Raw genomic sequence first — 18,457 nt, forward strand, 5'->3', positions numbered from 1 at the left:
ATACTCACCTCTGTTTGCCGTCCATGTGGGAGATTAGGTCTTCGGTAATGCGTGATGATGTTACTATTAGTGTGTGTGGGGGGGTCATAGCTCAACCTTAGGCTCAAAGGTAGGCACTAATTACTCACTGAAGAAATAACTGAAAATGATCATGCAAAGCTTTATTGTCACACTCCAGTGATAGTTACAAAATCCTTATTTTACATCTGTTAAATGTAAAATTACATTTTTGCTATTTGGCGTTTGATGTAAGCCTGTGTTTAGTTTGCTTCCTATATTTTGTCTTGTGTTTCTATAACATTCACATTATGTTACTATAATGAGACACACATATTCAAATTTCATCATTCATATTTTAGTTTCCTCCATCCCTTTTGAAGTTGATTCATAATTCATTATTTTATCTAAGTGAACTGAAAAATGCCCCCATGAAACAAAGTTAAATCATCAATTTTATATTACTATTCTTTATTTATACAGCACATGAATTTTATCATTATATAGATATAGTCTCAATTTGCTATTTTTATTTCCCTCAGTGGTGTAATGTTGTGTAGCATGAGGACTGGCCAGACGTTTTTCATAAGAAACAGCCAACACATATTGACTAAAGCTTTATTGCAAAGTTTAATATATAAAAAAGTTTAGTTCAGTAAGTTCAGTTTTAAAATGTTTCTGCTCAAGACTTTTACAAAATATTATATCAAAGAATAAACAGTGTTCCTCAAATCAAATTCCATTAACATTACACATTTCATTACAAAATCGTTCATACTTTTAAAAAGCATTTAATAGCATATATACTATATTGAATTATAGCATATCCACACCCATAGTTAAAAAAAAAAAACGTTTTAATTGTAAACTGTGAGATATTTGTTTAAGTATTACTATAGTCACATTTAAAAATATCAAATAATATAAATACATCTAAAATCATGTAAAATTCATCATCTATCAAATCATCATTGGACAGACATTAAACACAAAGCTACTTGTATTAGATGCATTTTATAGCAACCAGAACCAGAACTAACCCTAACCCTAACCCTATTATTGCTTGAGTATTTCGGAGGAATTTGAAAACGTTTCTGCATGCTTTACAGAACTATGTGGCAAGAGTCAGAAAACAAAAAGATAAGGAAAAATAATGTGTGCAAAGACAAATTACACTGTATTGTATTTGTGCAAATAAGCCTGTATTTTTATATAATGGCAAGACATGGCATACCTGTGACATAGGTTTGAATTTGTCAACAGACCTTGAGTTTGTCCTTGTTGAGGAGAAACTTCTCCAGGTAGTTCTGCACCTTTGTCAGAGTCAGGGCGAGGTAGCTGTCCGGGAACGGATGATCACTGCTCTCTCCTATGGGTTTGGCTGCAATATGACAGTGTATTGTCTCAGCAAGGGAGCGCACACGTCCCTCCAAACTGGAGACATCAGCCTGGATCTGGCTGAGAAGCTCTGTGAAAGGGTTTTGTAGTTCATTATCCAAAAATCCAAGATCATGGCTGATACTAATCAGCCCCTCAATGGAAGGAGTGTTGACTTCTATCTGGGGAGACACTGGCAACTGAGGAAAAGAAGAGGAAGGTGTGAGCTGTGTGAACTGAGACAGACATACTGTAATGTGACACATCAGTACACTATGTTTATATGAAGCAATGTGAATACCGTTGTTCTGAGTTTCTTAATGTGGACCAGGGTTATTTGAGCAATGCTGGTGATGCTGTGTATGGTGTTTCTCACAGATGCTCCCTTTGCGGGGACACTCATGCACATTGGAGCTGCTGCAACAGAGATACAGAGGAGGGCCAGAAAGATGTGCATCCTGCTAGAATAAAAAAAAAAATTAAATGAAGAAAATAAATAAGAAAAAAAAAAAAAACAACAAAAATCTGCACATTTCATATTTTCACTTAAGCAAAATGTTAGGAATTTGTTTAGATTTTAAAACTACTTTAACATTCATCATTTCCTCATTTCCTTTTCTCATATAAAAAGGTTGATATATAATAACTTGAATTAATATTATAATTCTTTTCTGCACTATAATGGTCCCCTACACTGTAACATATATATTAGTCATATCATAGTCTTACCTGTGTTTTCCGTAGTTGCTCTCCTGTAACACTGAGTGACAAAGAGATGACAAATGCCTCCCTGCAGGTTTCCCCCATTTAAATAGTCTGCTCTGAATTTGAGTCTTGCCTGGGCCCATTCCCCTCCTCTCTCCTCCCCTAATTTAAACCTAAGCCTGACCCTTGCAGGTCAATTTATTATCACGCTCGGATTGTGTGGGAAATCCACAACAAAGACAGAACATATGACTGTGACTCAGTTACTTGGAACACACATATATTTGGTGTTCTTTATTTTCTTTTTCTCCTTACGCATGCTATCCAATGAATAATCCTTTTGATTTAATCTTAATTTTGAAATACTGGAAAATGTGCAGGTAGACGATAGTTTGCGCAGGCACCATGCAAACCCACTAAAACCCATGTATACAACCAAACAAATAAAGTAAAGCGTTAACATTTCAATAACTGGTGTGATCATCTTTCACAGGAATGACTTAAACAAAACATTTCAGGTTAACAGTTTCTCATCCCTGCACATCAGTTTGGAGGAATGTTATCCTGTTCTTCTTTACAGAACAGCCTCAACTCAGGGATGTTGCTTCAGGTCTTTCCACAGTATTTCTGTAGAATTAAGGTCAGGACTTTGTCTCAGCTATTCCAAATTATTAAGTTTCATTTACTCTAACAATTCTGTGGTACTTGCGTGTTTGTTGTCAGTGTCTTTTTTTCATGACCCCCTTCTTGTTAAGCTCCAGGTCATAGACGGATAACTTGACAATTTTCTGTTGAACTTGCTGGCATAACTCATAAATCAAAGCTAAAACTGACCCAAACCACGATACTACCACCGCCCTGTTTCACAGATGGGATGAGGTTCTTATGTTTGAATGCAGTGTTTGCTCTTCACCAAACAAAGCGCATCTCATTCAGACCGAAAAGCGTAATTTTCGTCCTCATCCGTCCACAGACCATTATTCAATTCACCTTCTGGCTTATTCATGTGGTCTTGAGCAAACTGTAGACGGTAGTAATATTCTTTTCGGGGGGAGTTGTGACTTTCTCTTTGCAACTCTGCCATGCACACCATTGATGTTCAATGTTCTCCTGATGGTCAACTCATGAACATTGACTGTAGCCACTGGAAAAAAGTGTTTTATTTTCCTAGACGTTGTCCTTGGGTCTCTGTGGCCTCCTGGACTATTACACACCTGCTCCTGGTGTGATCTTTGTTGTTAATGAATGTCTTCTTTTTCTACACAATCTGCCTGATAGTCGACTGATGTAGTCTAAACTCTTCTGAAATGGGTTTGTATCACTATCTCTTCTTCTAAGGTTGCAAAAAAACTCCTTTGTTGGAACCATGACACACTTCCATCAACCTGTGTTGTGAAGCTCAGATTTTGACAGTGAAGAACCAGATTACCCTTCTATACATAAATCAGAGCTTCCCACACTCACACTTGATTTGTCATCCCATTGATTGAAACACTCGACTCTAATTTCTCCTTCAAATGAATTGATAATCCTAGTTCCTAATCCTACTTTTGCCACAAATATGTAACATTGGATCATTTCACTCAATAAATAAACAAAGTGTACGATTTGACTCATTTGTTTTACTGATATCTCTTTATCTAGTTTTAGGACTATTTATGCAGAAATAGAGCAATTTCTCAAATGGTTCACAAACTTTCAAGCTTCACTGTATATAAATGCGTATTTACACATCGGTGAAATTCATTGCATTATGAATCTTACAACTCAGAATAAAGGCAGTGAGTCATCATCTTATTGCTCAAAATATTTAATAATTCTCTCTGCATTTTCTTTACATGTGATTTAAAAAAAAGAATACATACAAGAACTGTGAAATCCTCTTTGCTGAGATGTGGTGCCAATGTCGTTATATAACTGCTATTATCGCTGTTGTTATTGGCAACAGCAGAAACAATAAGTGAAAAATGGAAACATAATAACTGCATGCACATCTTGTTAATTGTGATGGTTTCCGGAGGTGTTTTTCAAGTTCAGTCTGAAGGCCTGATGCTCCTACAACCAAGCTTTCTGAGTGTGTGTGTGTGTGTGTGTGTGTGTGTGTGTGTGTGTGTGTGTGTGTGTGTGTGTGTGTGTGTGTGTGTGTGTGTGTGTGTGTGTGTGTGTGTGTGTGTGTGTGTGTGTGTGTGTGTGTAAATACAGTATTACCCACTGTTTGTTTGAATGAGATTTCAAACTCAATTTTACTGTATATGTCCGGAATGTTCTTCTTAGTTTATCTTAATTTGCAGTTTCCCCAAACTTTGTTGTGGAATCTCTGATAGCAACAGTGATAGCATGACAGCCGAGTCAAACTGTCACCTCTGGGTTAAATGAGGATTTACACTATGCTCCCTCAGCACTTCCACTGCAAAACCTGAGAAATGCTTCAATGTACATAGTGTCTTCTGTGTCTGTGAGTTCTTCTTTACAAAGTACTGTCTTGCAAAAAGGACTTCATACAGTTATTGCCCTTCTCTTAGACCTTCAAAAATAACTGTAGTCTATATTAGCTCTTAACTCATTTAAATCAGAATGGTGACTCACTTTGTTTAGCATTACTAGCTAGATTAGCTAGAGATCAAGATAAGCCATTTTGTTTAGTTTTCTTCTTCTTCTTGAGTAGCAACCTGTTAACTGAGCAAAATACTTTGAGTCTAGCTTCTGTTTGAATGCGTGTTTGCTAATGCTATAGCCTAACAGGCTAATGTGTTGTGATGAGTCAATTATTGGTTTTATCAAAGTTACGCTGATGGAAAGGTCAATTTGTGATTGAGATACTGGAAATTCAGGAATGAAGATCAAATAGGAAGAGCAAAAAATTGAGCTGTAGAGGATAAAATACAACAAGGGTGAAAGGCAAACAGGATACACAAACAGAAAGACACACACTGAAAATAAGCAGCCAGTCTTGTTTTCTATGTGACAACACAGTAAGCAACATGCATTGTTTGCATTCTCGCAGATATTCCAAATCATACTAAGCTAGACGTGTAATCCCCCAGTCAGAGGATATCCGGCCGTTTAACTGCTCTTGTCAAAAATGAAAGGTTTTGAGTCACAACTTTTTAGAGGATATGGCCTCCCACGTCTTATTGAGAGAATCCCTGCAATGGTAGCGTAGTAATAAAGTGCATGCAAAGTTTAAAGAATAGGTTCACAAATGTTCAAGTCTGTCTGATTACAGCAATGTTAACTTAACCACCCGATTGTTGTTTTAGGACAAACTTCAAAATTGTGAAGCTCTCTTTTAATCATATAACATCAAGAATGTATATTTCGGTGAGTATTTTTGATTGTTTTTTTCGCTTCTAAGGAAATTTTACATCTTATCTATCATTCATGTTCTAACTAATAACTTTACAAACTAAACATTTTTCCTCTGCAGGCAGGGTAGGTGATGAATCATATTTATCAGTCACTGAGGCCCCCCATAACGCTAATTGGGCCCCATTTCTGTAGTTGGAGACCCAGGGGGGAAGGATTCCCAGAACTTTAATTAAGGTCAATAGTTTTGTTGAGAGCGATAATAACATAATGATTACAATAAGGTTGCTAAATCAAACTTCTCGTCAGGTCTACTGCGAACAGCGTGACCATGCAGATGGAAATACTTTGCTTCTGAAGTACATGATAGGAGGAGACCAAAATGGGGGAGGGGTTATTTATTGGAATGCTTGCTTTGGTCATTTCCAGTAAGTCCACATGGCATGGGGCCAACTTAGTAACACACAGGGTTTTTTTTGTCTCTTTGAAAACGAAAACAGTTACCCATCCCCCTTCTGTTGAACATATTTTTCAGTGAAAACATACTGTAGGCGATGAGTCGTCTGAACAGGAGATGGTTCATGGCTCATGATTGAACACATGTGAGAATGAGAATAGAAAAAATTAGAATGTACAGTTGTGTGGTGTCACTTACCTATCAATCAAGTTTGACTACAACAAAGTAGTTCCATAATCCCAGAGATGTTTTTATAAATATACTGTGCATTGGATACTATCTGGGGCCTCCGTCATTGAAAAATACAGAATCTATGTCTATGCAAATGTTCTTAAATTCCAATGTTAAACAGCTGGACACAAAATGTCTCATACTTCACTGAAAAGCGCACTCAATGTAGCTTATGTGCGCTTGAGGTTTCAGGTTTCCACATTACACTTAGGTAAGTTGCATATTGGATCATGATTGGCTTCTACACTAGCTGCGATATCATGAGATCATGTTCGTACATGAATGTGAGATTTAAGATGAGCACAGAGAAACTTTCCCCTTCAGTAGATTAATGCGAAAACAGCCATCTAGTGTCCAACTCTGCACATACATCATCCTCCACAGTGAAGTTCAAATATCTAACCAAAGAGACAAGTAAAAGACATTTTGAGTGTAGGGGGACTTAAATTTGGCTGTCTAGTTCCTTAAATGGAAGAAAAGGTTGACTCTTTGCTTTGCTTACAGTGCACAATTTGAACCCAGTCGTATGTTGTGGTAGTTGTTGTAGATTATGGGGCTTATTCAGGTAAATCCAGTCATAATGCATGGCAATGAGTAATCATTTTCTCTTTTTAATGTGATCACATTCATGTAACTTTTATTGCCGCTTACCTAAGTCTGTCTGGATCATGTACCACTTTATTACATTTAACTTGTGTTAGTTAATTCAGGTGCAAATACAACTGCTCAAGATGTTTTTTTTAGTCATAGTTATAACGTCAGCAAGTGGTTGCTCTTGGAAGTAATGAAACACATCTACCAGAACTTCTGCCTGACTCCACTGATCCCTTTTTTCCGTCATCTCCAGTGGCCTGAATAAAAACAGCATAATGTTGCCAGTCCTACCAGCAGCATGACTGACTGGAACAAGATTTATTTTCTGCTGAGTCAACTCGAGTCGACTCAAATCAGTTTTATGAGTATGTTTCTGGCAATTAAATTTGATCTCCCTGCCTGAGTTGAAACAAAATACTTGGCAATGCTTAGCAAAAACACCAAGACTGAGAACCAAAACACAGAACTTTAGGAATCAAATGCCAAGAGTAACACACATTTCCTCACACAGCATACGTATTGGATTATTCATTTTAAATGTCTTTTACCGTAACTTTGGTGTAAATACGTCATAGGGAGGAGATTACCTGCTGCAAACCCATTGTCCTTCCAGCTGGGAATTGTGAAAACTTTACTGGAACACTTTCTGATTTTTTTCTGTGCTGTTTTGAACTGTCTTATGTTTGTTTCTGTGATGGAGCTATCCGGTGTGCTCTGGGTTGCAGTTCACAAAATATCCTCTGGAGGGCTTTACTCACCCAAAGATTTATTTGTGGAGCCGCTGACCAGTTTATGTTGAGTGTCTCTCAACAGTGTAAGCCATATCTCCTTATTCATTTCCTTTTAACCGAAGCCTTACAAAACCTCCTATGAAATGCGAACCTCTCATAGATTGTTTAATTATGTTCTTGAATTATTATGGATGTATTCTTCTTAATGTTTTTCATTTTATTTTCATTTCACTGCAACTTGCAAGTTCTGTTTTTCCTATCTCACTTCTAATGTTTGATTCAATTGTACAGTTTCTTATTTTATCAGTAATATTCTTAAGTGTATTTTGTCTTTTGGCATTTTCATTAAAATTCTTTATTAATAAAAAAAAATAGATATTATACAGTGATTCCTTCTGCCTGTGGTTACCAATTTTAATTTTCTCTATTACAAGTGGGAGAGGAGCAAAAGTGCATCCACCAACCCACATGCATATCTGACGGCATGGATGAGGCGCTGCCCTATTTCCCAGGGCGATGTGTGACACAAATTGTTGGCCACAGCGGTGATTTAACTGGGAATCTCTAGCTCTAATCTGAAGGTCAGCTGGAGATCTGTAAGGTCAATTAATGGATGCAGGGGCCCAGTCCACTGGAAAACGTGTCACTCATATTACTCTGTGTAATATTACAGCGACCCACAAGGTGGGAAGAGTTGGTGATTTAGTCTGCAGTTAGTTGGTGCTGTTGTGGAAATTTAACATCAGTTTACTTTAGATATAAATAATAAGTGCGTTATCCTTTTTGATTTTTTTTCAGTGGTATTTGTGGTGCATTTGTGCCTAAAATTGCAGAGGCTGATTTTAATTTAGACTTTTTTCCTGGCATAATACTTGTAACATTTGTATAAATATACCCTTGTAATATTATATGTATCTTCAGAAAGAGTTTTCTTTCCTTTAATGCAAATAATCCTGGGTTGAATATCAGTTTCTCATCAAGCACTGTGAGACAAGTCAAAGAAAGATTTACAACAAGACAGTACAATATTTCATCTTAAATTGATTTCTGCTTTATTTCATAACAATAAAGAAAGAAAAAGCCCTAGTAACGAGTCTGTAAATTGCAAGCTAAATGGGAATTCAAATAAAACAAAACTAGTAAAAGATGCTGAAATGAAAAGATTTAGTAGGTTTATGGTATTAGTCATTGTGGTTTAAGAGACATAATACATGTGGATAATCTGCATGTGTATTTGCTCATAATAAAGGTAAGGACTATCACATGTACAGTACATTTATGTACTGTATGTTCAGCACACACACACACACACACAAGTGTGCACACACACACAGACACAAATGCCTATGAACGCTCTCTGAGCAATATAGTCACATGATAACTGTGTGGTAAGTGAAGTGTCCTCGTCAGCGCACAGGAAGCAAAAACTGCCTCAGGTTTTGATGCACAAAACCCACATTGTGTGTGCTCATGGCTTTTGATAAATAATTACATTTACATAACATAGTACGTCAAAGGCTACAAGCTACATATTCATTTACCTCAAGCTCATTTGTTCACTGTGTACATCATATTTATCTTATTTGTAGTGGTAATTCCATAAATATCTGGCCTGGTGTTACACTGTACATCCCATTCAAAAGTTCTATTAAAAATAGAAATTAATAAAACAGATATCCAATTTAATGAAATATTTCCTTTCTTTGAAGTACAATTTCATGTCAAGTTTATGTATGTAGTATATTATAGAGTAATGAACTTCAAAGCAACAGACATATAAATCCTTCACATCCAGTTCATTTTACAACACAGTATGACAAACAATGTCTTGATCAGACATAGAGATAGAGATATAGTATATTTTGTGTAATCACAGTAAATACTATATATAGTATTAATGACACTCCCTATGCTGTGTACAATGAAGTAACTTAAACTGACATAAGTCTATATGAATATGTATATATAGTCTGGTCCTGTAATATGCCTCTCAAAAATTCCTATTAAAATCATATTCTCACACTCAGATTATCTTGAAGTACCTCAGAGGGCTGTGTGTGTGCCACAATTCATGAGTTGTGGCCTCAATCTGAAACACCCACAGAGACGAGAGATGAGACGAGATACTCACTGCTCCATCAGGGTGAAAGGCGATGTCTGGTGCAGATGCCAGAATCCAGCGCAGATACTTTTTGGGGTAAGGGCTTCCTGGCTACTGCCTTAGGAACAGCAAGCCCAGACCGCAAAAAGACCCACAAAGGACAAGGTTTTGATCCCACAATCTGGCGGTGATCTCCCCGGCATCTATAGAAAGAAAATGAGCCATCAGTGCGTTTTTAAGAAGGAGGTTTTCAATATGGGTGGCAACACCTGGAAACTTGAGAGTACAATTTGTTCATGGTGCAGTGTTTTACTGAAAATATGTGTTTCATTTAACCTTTGTAAATCACAAAATATTAAAAGACCATAATCAGTCTACCAAGAAGACAATGAAAAGATGAAATGTATACATGCTTCCTCCACCCCATAATGCTTAATTGATAAAACTGTTAAATACACCTATATGTCATGGAAATAAAGCCTGAAAATGACACAATACAACATTTTTGGGACAGAACCAAATGTTACTTCACCTCACCAACTAAGGAATGATGTTTCACGCTCTGTAAGTACAATTAAGTCTAGATAAATAAAGACAATGTCAATCATCACGCTAGGTCAGGATCCATACTTCAATAAACAGCTGCAGCTTATTTCTGCTAAGCTTCTTGAAAAAAGGTTTTAGTGACTGGTCCACTCAGATAACACATTTTTGTCTGAACGCTCACTTCTTGACTCACTTTATGAGTCCCCCTCAGTCCAGAATAGCTCAAACAAGCCATCCTGTTAACCACAAGTTTTTGGATGGTGAGTCATGACCTGAGAGGCTAATGGGCTCCATTCACAAATATCGTTCTGTTTTTTTATTTGTTTTTTAAAGAAAAGAGCTTACAATACACCAAAAGGGATTCATTAATTATGTTTTCCAGGTTTTATCTGGATGGGATCAATTTGTAAACTGTAAGTGGACGCATGAAGAGTGGCTGAGGGAGACACCCTGGCTGCAAACAGCCTGATTGAAGTAACAAAGACAAATACTGTAGCTGGATTTTCATAGATAATTAGCCCTCAGCAGAGTTGGACACTGGTTATATTCATCATAGCATCATCATCATTGGATGCTAAACTGAGACTCTGTGGTATAATATCATAATGCTGATTTTTACAGCTAGTATTGACAGGATCTTCCTGGTTCTAACTGATTTCCAGCACATATGGTACTGGAAATATTACACACATATTATATTACACATATGGTGTAAAATGAGTAAGAGCGTGACTTTATTGTTATTAAATGCTTTATCCTGAGAGGTCTACATTAGATACACTAACATGAGATTTTGGTTATGACAAAAGACCATCTAGTTAGTCCTAAAACTCTTATTAATTGAATCTCCATTAAGAGCACCAGCAGCAACAATGTACTGTGTTAGGATTTATTCCTGGTCAGCAGGAAACCCTATTCTGATCTACTGCAGAATAGAAGGATTTAATATATTATAAAGCACATTCTAAATGAGAGAGAAGAACAGGGTTTAGATTAATCTTAAATTATGAAAGACATTTTAGGTACACGACAAGATTATTTTTTTCCTCATTTTTGACATTCCCATATGTGAGAACCAACTGATCCAACTTTATCCAAATCAAGTAATGCATGCATGAGTTTTCTGCTTGAGGATTGAAACGTGACAATGTTTGACAAAAGAAACTACCACTTCCCTTATGAAAAACATAATGAATACAGCAAATTCAATATTTAGAGGTCTATTTCCAGAAAATGTTGAAGGATTTCCTGCCAATTGACCTGCAATAATCTAAAATGTATCCAGTCACATTAGAAGATGTTAAACTAACTTGTGAGATCCCAACCCATCTTGTAGGAAAAGTAGTCCCTACAGTGGAGTTCAGTTTGCACAAAGAGGAAAAGTTCAAGCTTCTAAAATGGTTGAAAAAATAAGATGTCATGTCATAGGATCGGTCAACGTGGAGTTGTCTTGTTCTTTGTTGTCCTCAGCACATTTCCAGAGGCCAGAGTTGCCACCTCTTTGTGATGAAACAGGTGTGCAACCATTTTGTACTCCTCTAAGACTTCAGCCATCAGGCCACAGAGATACACCTGACAGGTTGGCATGTTCACCTGGTCCTTTCACCTCTTGAAATGTGACTTCTGTGTTGGTCATGAGTGCCACATACTCCTTTTTGACCCTGGTCATCTCTGCACAGCAGCAAGCTGGTGTGGTCCAGTCCTTAAAGGGTATAGATGTTCTTTTTTCTCTGTGTGATAAATTCCTCAATGTGATATATTCTGGTTTTCACCATCAACATATTTGAAATCCTCATTTGTCATTTTCTGTGCACGGGACGTATCATTTAGAATACTACTATGGCATGAATTATCATGATTTAGAGAGGTTTAATTTTCATTTCCTTTCAATTTAATTTCTCAAGCTGAAAGTCAGTGCTAAAATGGCCACACACATACATCCCAATAACATGTGAAACCATATACTGTAACATAATACTGCTTAAATGTTACAGGACTCCACAATACAGTTACATAAATCAATTTCCTCAACTTATCTGACTGTTGTAGCTGAGTGTAAATTAGAGCCTCTACCTGATTGACAACCTGAAACACATGACTAATAATCTTCATTTCTCAAACTGTATCACCCACCTCCAGTTCAGATAGAATAGTAAGTTAAAATAATACCCCAAATATTGTCACATTACTGTAATTGAGGCATCATTTGAATCAGTGAAATATCAGAATTTTGACTTTGCTTTATCCACTAATATGGGTGACACAGGAACTGGAAGAACTGGAAGAACTGTTTTTTCAGTTACATCTGTTCATTATAATTACATTTGGAAAGATAAAGTTTAAAAACTGTTGTTTCCACATTTTAGCAACTCTCACTCAACCAGTTCAGAGTTCCTTTCAGAAATTAGCACCACCACCATCAGCAATAACTCTGTGACATTCAGTACAGATAATTTAAAACTCCACTTCATCAGTTTCAAACATGTCAGACCTCTAAGGTCATGTTTAAGCCACTTAATGACATTAAAGTTTACATAAGCCAATTGAACCACACACATATGACAAGAACACTCTAAATACACCCCATCAAATCAGCTGATTTATGTCAAGAGAAAATATCTTCTTATAGTACCTACTGATTATGGGGAAACCACAGAAAAGGCTGAAAATATGAAACATTTATTCACTGTACCAAATATGCCAGTGCATCATATGCAGAAGCAACAGAAAACACATCACATCTTTAATACACAGTGGATTCAGTGATACTGCTGGTTGCTCTAAACGTCATTGCATGCCACACCCTTATCATAACAAAATAATTGCCTGCAAAGCCATTACCTGCCAAATATCTAGGCCTACATCCTCTTTCATAGCAGGCTACAATTAATATGGTGTAACTGGGTATTTTACTCAGAAACTTTTTTCATCCTAACAGCTATGGTGTGTCTGATAATCTAGTTTTCAGTTTGACCCTCTGCTGTGCTTTTCATAAGGTTATTGTTATGATAACTTGTTTTTTTTAGATATTTTTTAATAACTTATAACAACTTATAACTGAGTCTTGATTGAGGGGGATTTATAATAAAGGAATATTCCATCTGTTGTTGTAAACCAGAGAAACAAATGAATTCCTGGTTTTTCATTGTCCTTTATTAAGTTATCAAGGCTATATTACACTATAATTAATGTTTTTAGAAAGTTTACATCACAAATTTTGTGTTTCCGGCTCGTATTTTGTCCTTTATCAGTTTTAGGAAACTTAAAAAGATGTGATGTAAATTAGGAACTTGTTTTGATTATTTGTCTTAGCAATTCATTTGGTGGCACACTATGACCTCTAATGCAAATTTAGGAAAGAAAAAAAAAAATTTGCAGTAATGTTTTTGCAGTGATGCCTTATATATGTCACGGAGCAGAAGGAGTGAAACTGGGGCAATATTAGAGAGACCAATGCAGATATAACCTTTAATTGTTACAATCTGCGGCAATCATTGTTACAACAAATATCCCTAGAGATTATTTGCAGCTGTGGTTTTCGTCATTAATCACATAGAAAAACTATATAAAAATCTTGCATCTAAATTCAGGATCCAGCTTAACTCTTTACTCAAATCTAGGAAATGGGAGGAGAAGGGAGCCTGCAACATAGGATTAAACACAAGCTAAACTGCAAGTGTAAATCCATTCAATGTGCAGGCCTACATCATGAAATTTCATGCTCCAGTAAAGAACAAGTTCATAAAAGGAGGGTTTAAAAGGGGGCTTTTGTGGATTGTATTGAGGAGGCGTGCACAGCACATGACCACATCTGGATAATGGGGCCTATGCCTGTATGGGTGTTACGTCAAGCCAGGAGCGGATAGGGACCAGCAGACTGGACCATCTGTACACGTAGGCATCTGCCACACTTACCTCACCACATGCGTCATATGTGGGGGGAAAAGTGTCACATCCCCTGCTGCTCTTTCTCTATATGTGTCCTACATTGTACCATATTCCGCTTACAATGGAATTCATCATACATCGATAAGAAATCTGTCTTTTGATTACTAAATATATAACATAGTGTATGTACGATTGCTTTAACAGCTTCCAATTGTTCTATTTTCGCAATGGCTGCTCTGCGGACCCTTAACTACTTCAAGCTCCTTGTCTTATAGAAGTTGCTGAGGTGGGTCCACTTTTACAGCAAAGGATGGTCAGTATTCAAAGAGGATTGCATGGCACTGGCTCATCGGCCTTAACACGATGGATGTGGGGGGGAGCGCTCTCCGTGGTCCTGAAATACACTGTGAGCTGTCCATGGTGGTGAAACCAGCTCTTGCTGCATGGTGAACGCCCTGCACTGGAGCCCAGTTTAAGAAAAGAAGAAAAAGTGGAGTTGGTATATCAAAAAAAAAAAAAAAGGGAAAAAGGTTGTAGAATAAAATGACAGAAAACACCATGAATCAAAACTAAAACACTGAAACGGAATAAAACTGCTAACACAACCGTATTATGTCTCTCTGTCCCTTTCCGTCTTCCTCTTTCTCAAAATATCGGGCTTTTGGGGCATCATGATGGGATGTGCAGGTTGAAGATGAACTGATCGTGCATGAATTGGCACTTGTTGCCTTAACGCATTGAAAGCCTGTCGAGTGGGCAATATATGTGCGTGTGCGTGTGCGCGCGCGTGAGAGTCAGAAGAACGGTCTAATCTTCGCTATTCAAAGGTAAAAGAAGTAACGTTACTTATTCTAGGTTACACGCGCACGACTGCCCCCCCCCCAACCACCACCACCACCACCACACACACACACACACACACACACACACGCACACACACACACACACACACACACACACACACACACAGCCCGTCTATGAAAAGTAGCCGATTGGTAAATGATGTATAACCAGCTCCATTTTTTAGGTTATGGATATCTCGATTCCAATTAAATTCACCGGAATTGTTTACATTTCACTAACCAAAAACATGTAAGATGTTGAATGACTGGCATTGAAATTAGACGACAGTGCTTGCAAGTATTGCCTTGATCCTCTCATGGTGTTTCTAATATTTCAGTGATCACGACTAATCTTCAAATTTGCAATTATTAACACTAAAATGCATTTCCCGTCAGTGCACACACTCTCTGTAAAAAGAAAAAAAAGCACAGCGGTGAATATATATCGATGGATGCAGAATTTGTATTGCATCGGAATAGCAGGGCTCTAGACGGAGCACGTCCACCGCTGCAGTTAATGATAAAGAATTGCAATCAACTCAGTGGAAGTCAGCACGAAGACACTTTTAGTTTTATATGCTTTTTCTTCTATCCCCACACATCAACACGTCTCTCCGGAGAAAACACTGGCCACTCACGCCTCACCGCCAAACTCGGGGATGAATTTCTCAATGGCTCTCTATATGGCAACACTGTCTATAACCACAAAACAGAATGGCAGGTTGCTGTTTTACTCACTTCAACAATAAGCACAGAGGAAATAATAAAAATAGAATGGGCTCACCCAGTCATCACCGATCCGAGGAAGCGTGCATCATTTTTCTCTTCCCCCCCTTTTTCCCTCCAATAATCCCTGGGAATTTGAACGGCACCCATTGATATGCAGCAATAGGGTCCCCCCCCACCCCCATCCCCCAACCAGCCCCCTCCACCCTCTTACCCTCCCTCCTTCCTCTCTCTTCCCAGACGTCAGTCGCATTACCTCCCATTCATTTCGGTCTATATTTATTTTATTGCTGTGCATTTCTTAATCTTAATCCATTTTGTCCTCCTCCCTCCTCTCTGGAAAATGCTGCAAAACCTCTAATGGAAGCCACTCAATTCCTCCAGTCTGCTTCTTGCTGGTGACCTGCATTGACGTCATTGCGTCATTAGGTTTCCCCTGGAAACACGGGAGAGCCAAAAATAGAAACACATTAATTCAAACCCCAGGCTGGGGGGTGGGGGTTGGGGTAGGGGGTAGTTTGGGGCTGTTTTTGGCGACTATTTCTTTCTATCTATCTATAATCTTCTGACCCCCCCACCGCCCATATTCACACACCCCTTTCTCTTAGGTCTCCTTTCAGTGCTTATACTGAGCTCCGACTCAACATACTGACAATGTCACTTTATCATATTTCTTATAATTCTTATAAGGTGTTTTAAATATTCCAGTTAGTAAATGAGTTAATGTTGACCTTATCATTATTTGACCCTTTTAGCATCACTCTATATTTATTATATGTATTGCACTATTATTTAGCCTATACTTTTTCTTGTGTTTCTTTGTTACTCTGAGGGCTTTAAGTGATTAGCTCCATTATAATGTTCTCCTAAAGAATAGCAGATCTTGGGTGTGTGGTTCCAAAAGTAAAATATCTATATATTAATATTACCTCTGTCTTACTGTACTTAAGGGCTGTTGTGATATTATCAAACTATAATATGATAATTAATTAATTATGGAACTCAGTAGCAAATCAAATCACTTCTTGGTTTTGCTCTAATATCATGTAATTATTAAGCTCTAATGGTAATGCAGCAGCACAATATCAATGATAATAAAGGACCATTGTGTTTATATATATATATATATATATATATATATATATATATATATATATATATATATATATATATATATATATATATATATACATGAATATATACAGCATATTTTTGACAACAATTTGAACCACAATGTGGTCAAATTGTAATCAGTGTGAACAAAAGTAGATTAAGTCACCAGGAGATAAATAAAAACGTGTCATATAAAGTAAATAGTAAGTCACGCCCCCCCACACCATGCTGTAAAAAGAACCATAGGAGACAAAGAGTATCTGCAACTTATCCTTTTATTACTCACAATGATTTAAAAATATGTAAGATTTCACATTTTAAAATGACAAAATTAGACAGTAGAGGGTAGCAGAAAAGCTCAAAGAAAGATATTTAAACATTTATAGAATATTATACATGTTGTATATATCTGTTATGTACTACTGAACTGTAGTGATTGTTGCAACATTTTGTTGCAAGTCATCTTTATACGGGAGGAGTCTGGTTAGTTTCCCAAAACCTTTTATAGTTTCACATTATTTTGGCTCTGAAAGCCTTTTGGGTTCAGCATATAGGCAGTGATGGAGTTGTAAAAGCTATGACCTGCACTCAGTGATCATGATCACAGTAATATCACCAGCATATGATGCTTTGTTCTCCTTAAAAAAACAATACTTAAATGATGAACACTACTCTTATACTGTGATCTAAAAGTTTGCTATAAATATCCCTCATCAGATTAAAAAGTAAGTAAATGACAGTAAAGTAAAGACCTCTGACCTTAAGCTAATTATTATAATAAAGCAAACAATCACAGACGATCAAAATGTAGAAAATAACACAATTTGTTTCTCTTTTTCCTCATAAGATTTATATTGTCTGGGGCTACTTTCTGTAATCAATAGTGTCCAATAACTTTGTGTTTAATAAGACGAGACTGTAAAAGGTGGACGAATTATAAGTAGGCATTACTTCTATAGTTTTCATTCATTGTTCTTTCATTCATGTAGTTTTCTTAATCCATTCACATATCCAGGACAGCCACCTTTCTAGTGACGCAAAGCCATCCTCTCATTTAATCGCTTTAGCTTTATCTATCTGCTCTGATGTTCGAGATCAAGTGACATGCGGCACAGCGCCCCCCCCCCCCCCACTCCTTTCCAATGCGCCCCCACCGTGCACCACCGCTCACATAAAGGCACATGTTCACGTGCACACGCTCCAGCCTCGTGACACCCGGCTGGAGGCACGCGCAATGGCACATGAGTGGCGATGCTGCATTCACGCCGTAGCCTTACAGAAAGAAAGAGAAAATAAGAAAGAAAGGAAACACTCCGGCAGCATCAGCATCGCGAGATGACAGTGGACCGCAATGGCAAACTGCCAGTTGTTGCCAAGGAGATTTCCCTAAACAAGTAACTCTAACGCCCACAATAGTTGTGTGTGGCTCTTCATTTGCAAGGTTTTATTATTAAAGAACACGTTTTCAATTATTCTGTCTTGAATCAATAGTCAGGTGTTCATATGGAAACAGTTTTTGCTTCATACTGGCCATCCTGAGATCCTTAACATTCTTCTAATGCTAGTGATGGAAGACCAAATCCACAGTCCTTGTTATCTGCAGGAATACATGAAAGTTTATGTGAGCTCAGTGTAAGACTTCGGTAGTCTGAGTTTGAAAAATAAAGAGAGTATTGTTAGTGTTACAGTCTTTTCTTTTCTTTTTTTAAATTCCCTTTTTGTGTTACAGCAGAGTGCATTTTACTAAAAAGGTTTTGTTAAAATATTTTAAATAATAAGAGTGATAATTCTTACTAACCAGTTAAGTATAAAATATATTCTACTCTTTGGATTAAGGAAAAGT

At 37.2% G+C, this 18,457-nt stretch overlaps 1 protein-coding gene across 1 annotated transcript; it reads right to left on the reverse strand.

Annotated features, from left to right (window-relative positions):
* Positions 1–1,253: 1,253 nt before the first annotated feature.
* On the reverse strand, positions 1,254–1,831 carry LOC134004697 (leptin-B-like). The gene is made up of 2 exons (XM_062444063.1): positions 1,676–1,831; positions 1,254–1,574 (listed from the first exon to the last, which is right to left on the reverse strand). Exons 1-2 carry the CDS (start codon positions 1,829–1,831, stop codon positions 1,254–1,256), a joined length of 477 nt encoding a protein of 158 aa, XP_062300047.1.
* Between the last annotated feature and the right edge of the window lie 16,626 nt (positions 1,832–18,457).

The sequence above is a fragment of the Scomber scombrus genome, chromosome 22 (genome assembly GCF_963691925.1).
Source record: "Scomber scombrus chromosome 22, fScoSco1.1, whole genome shotgun sequence".
NCBI lineage: Eukaryota > Metazoa > Chordata > Actinopteri > Scombriformes > Scombridae > Scomber > Scomber scombrus.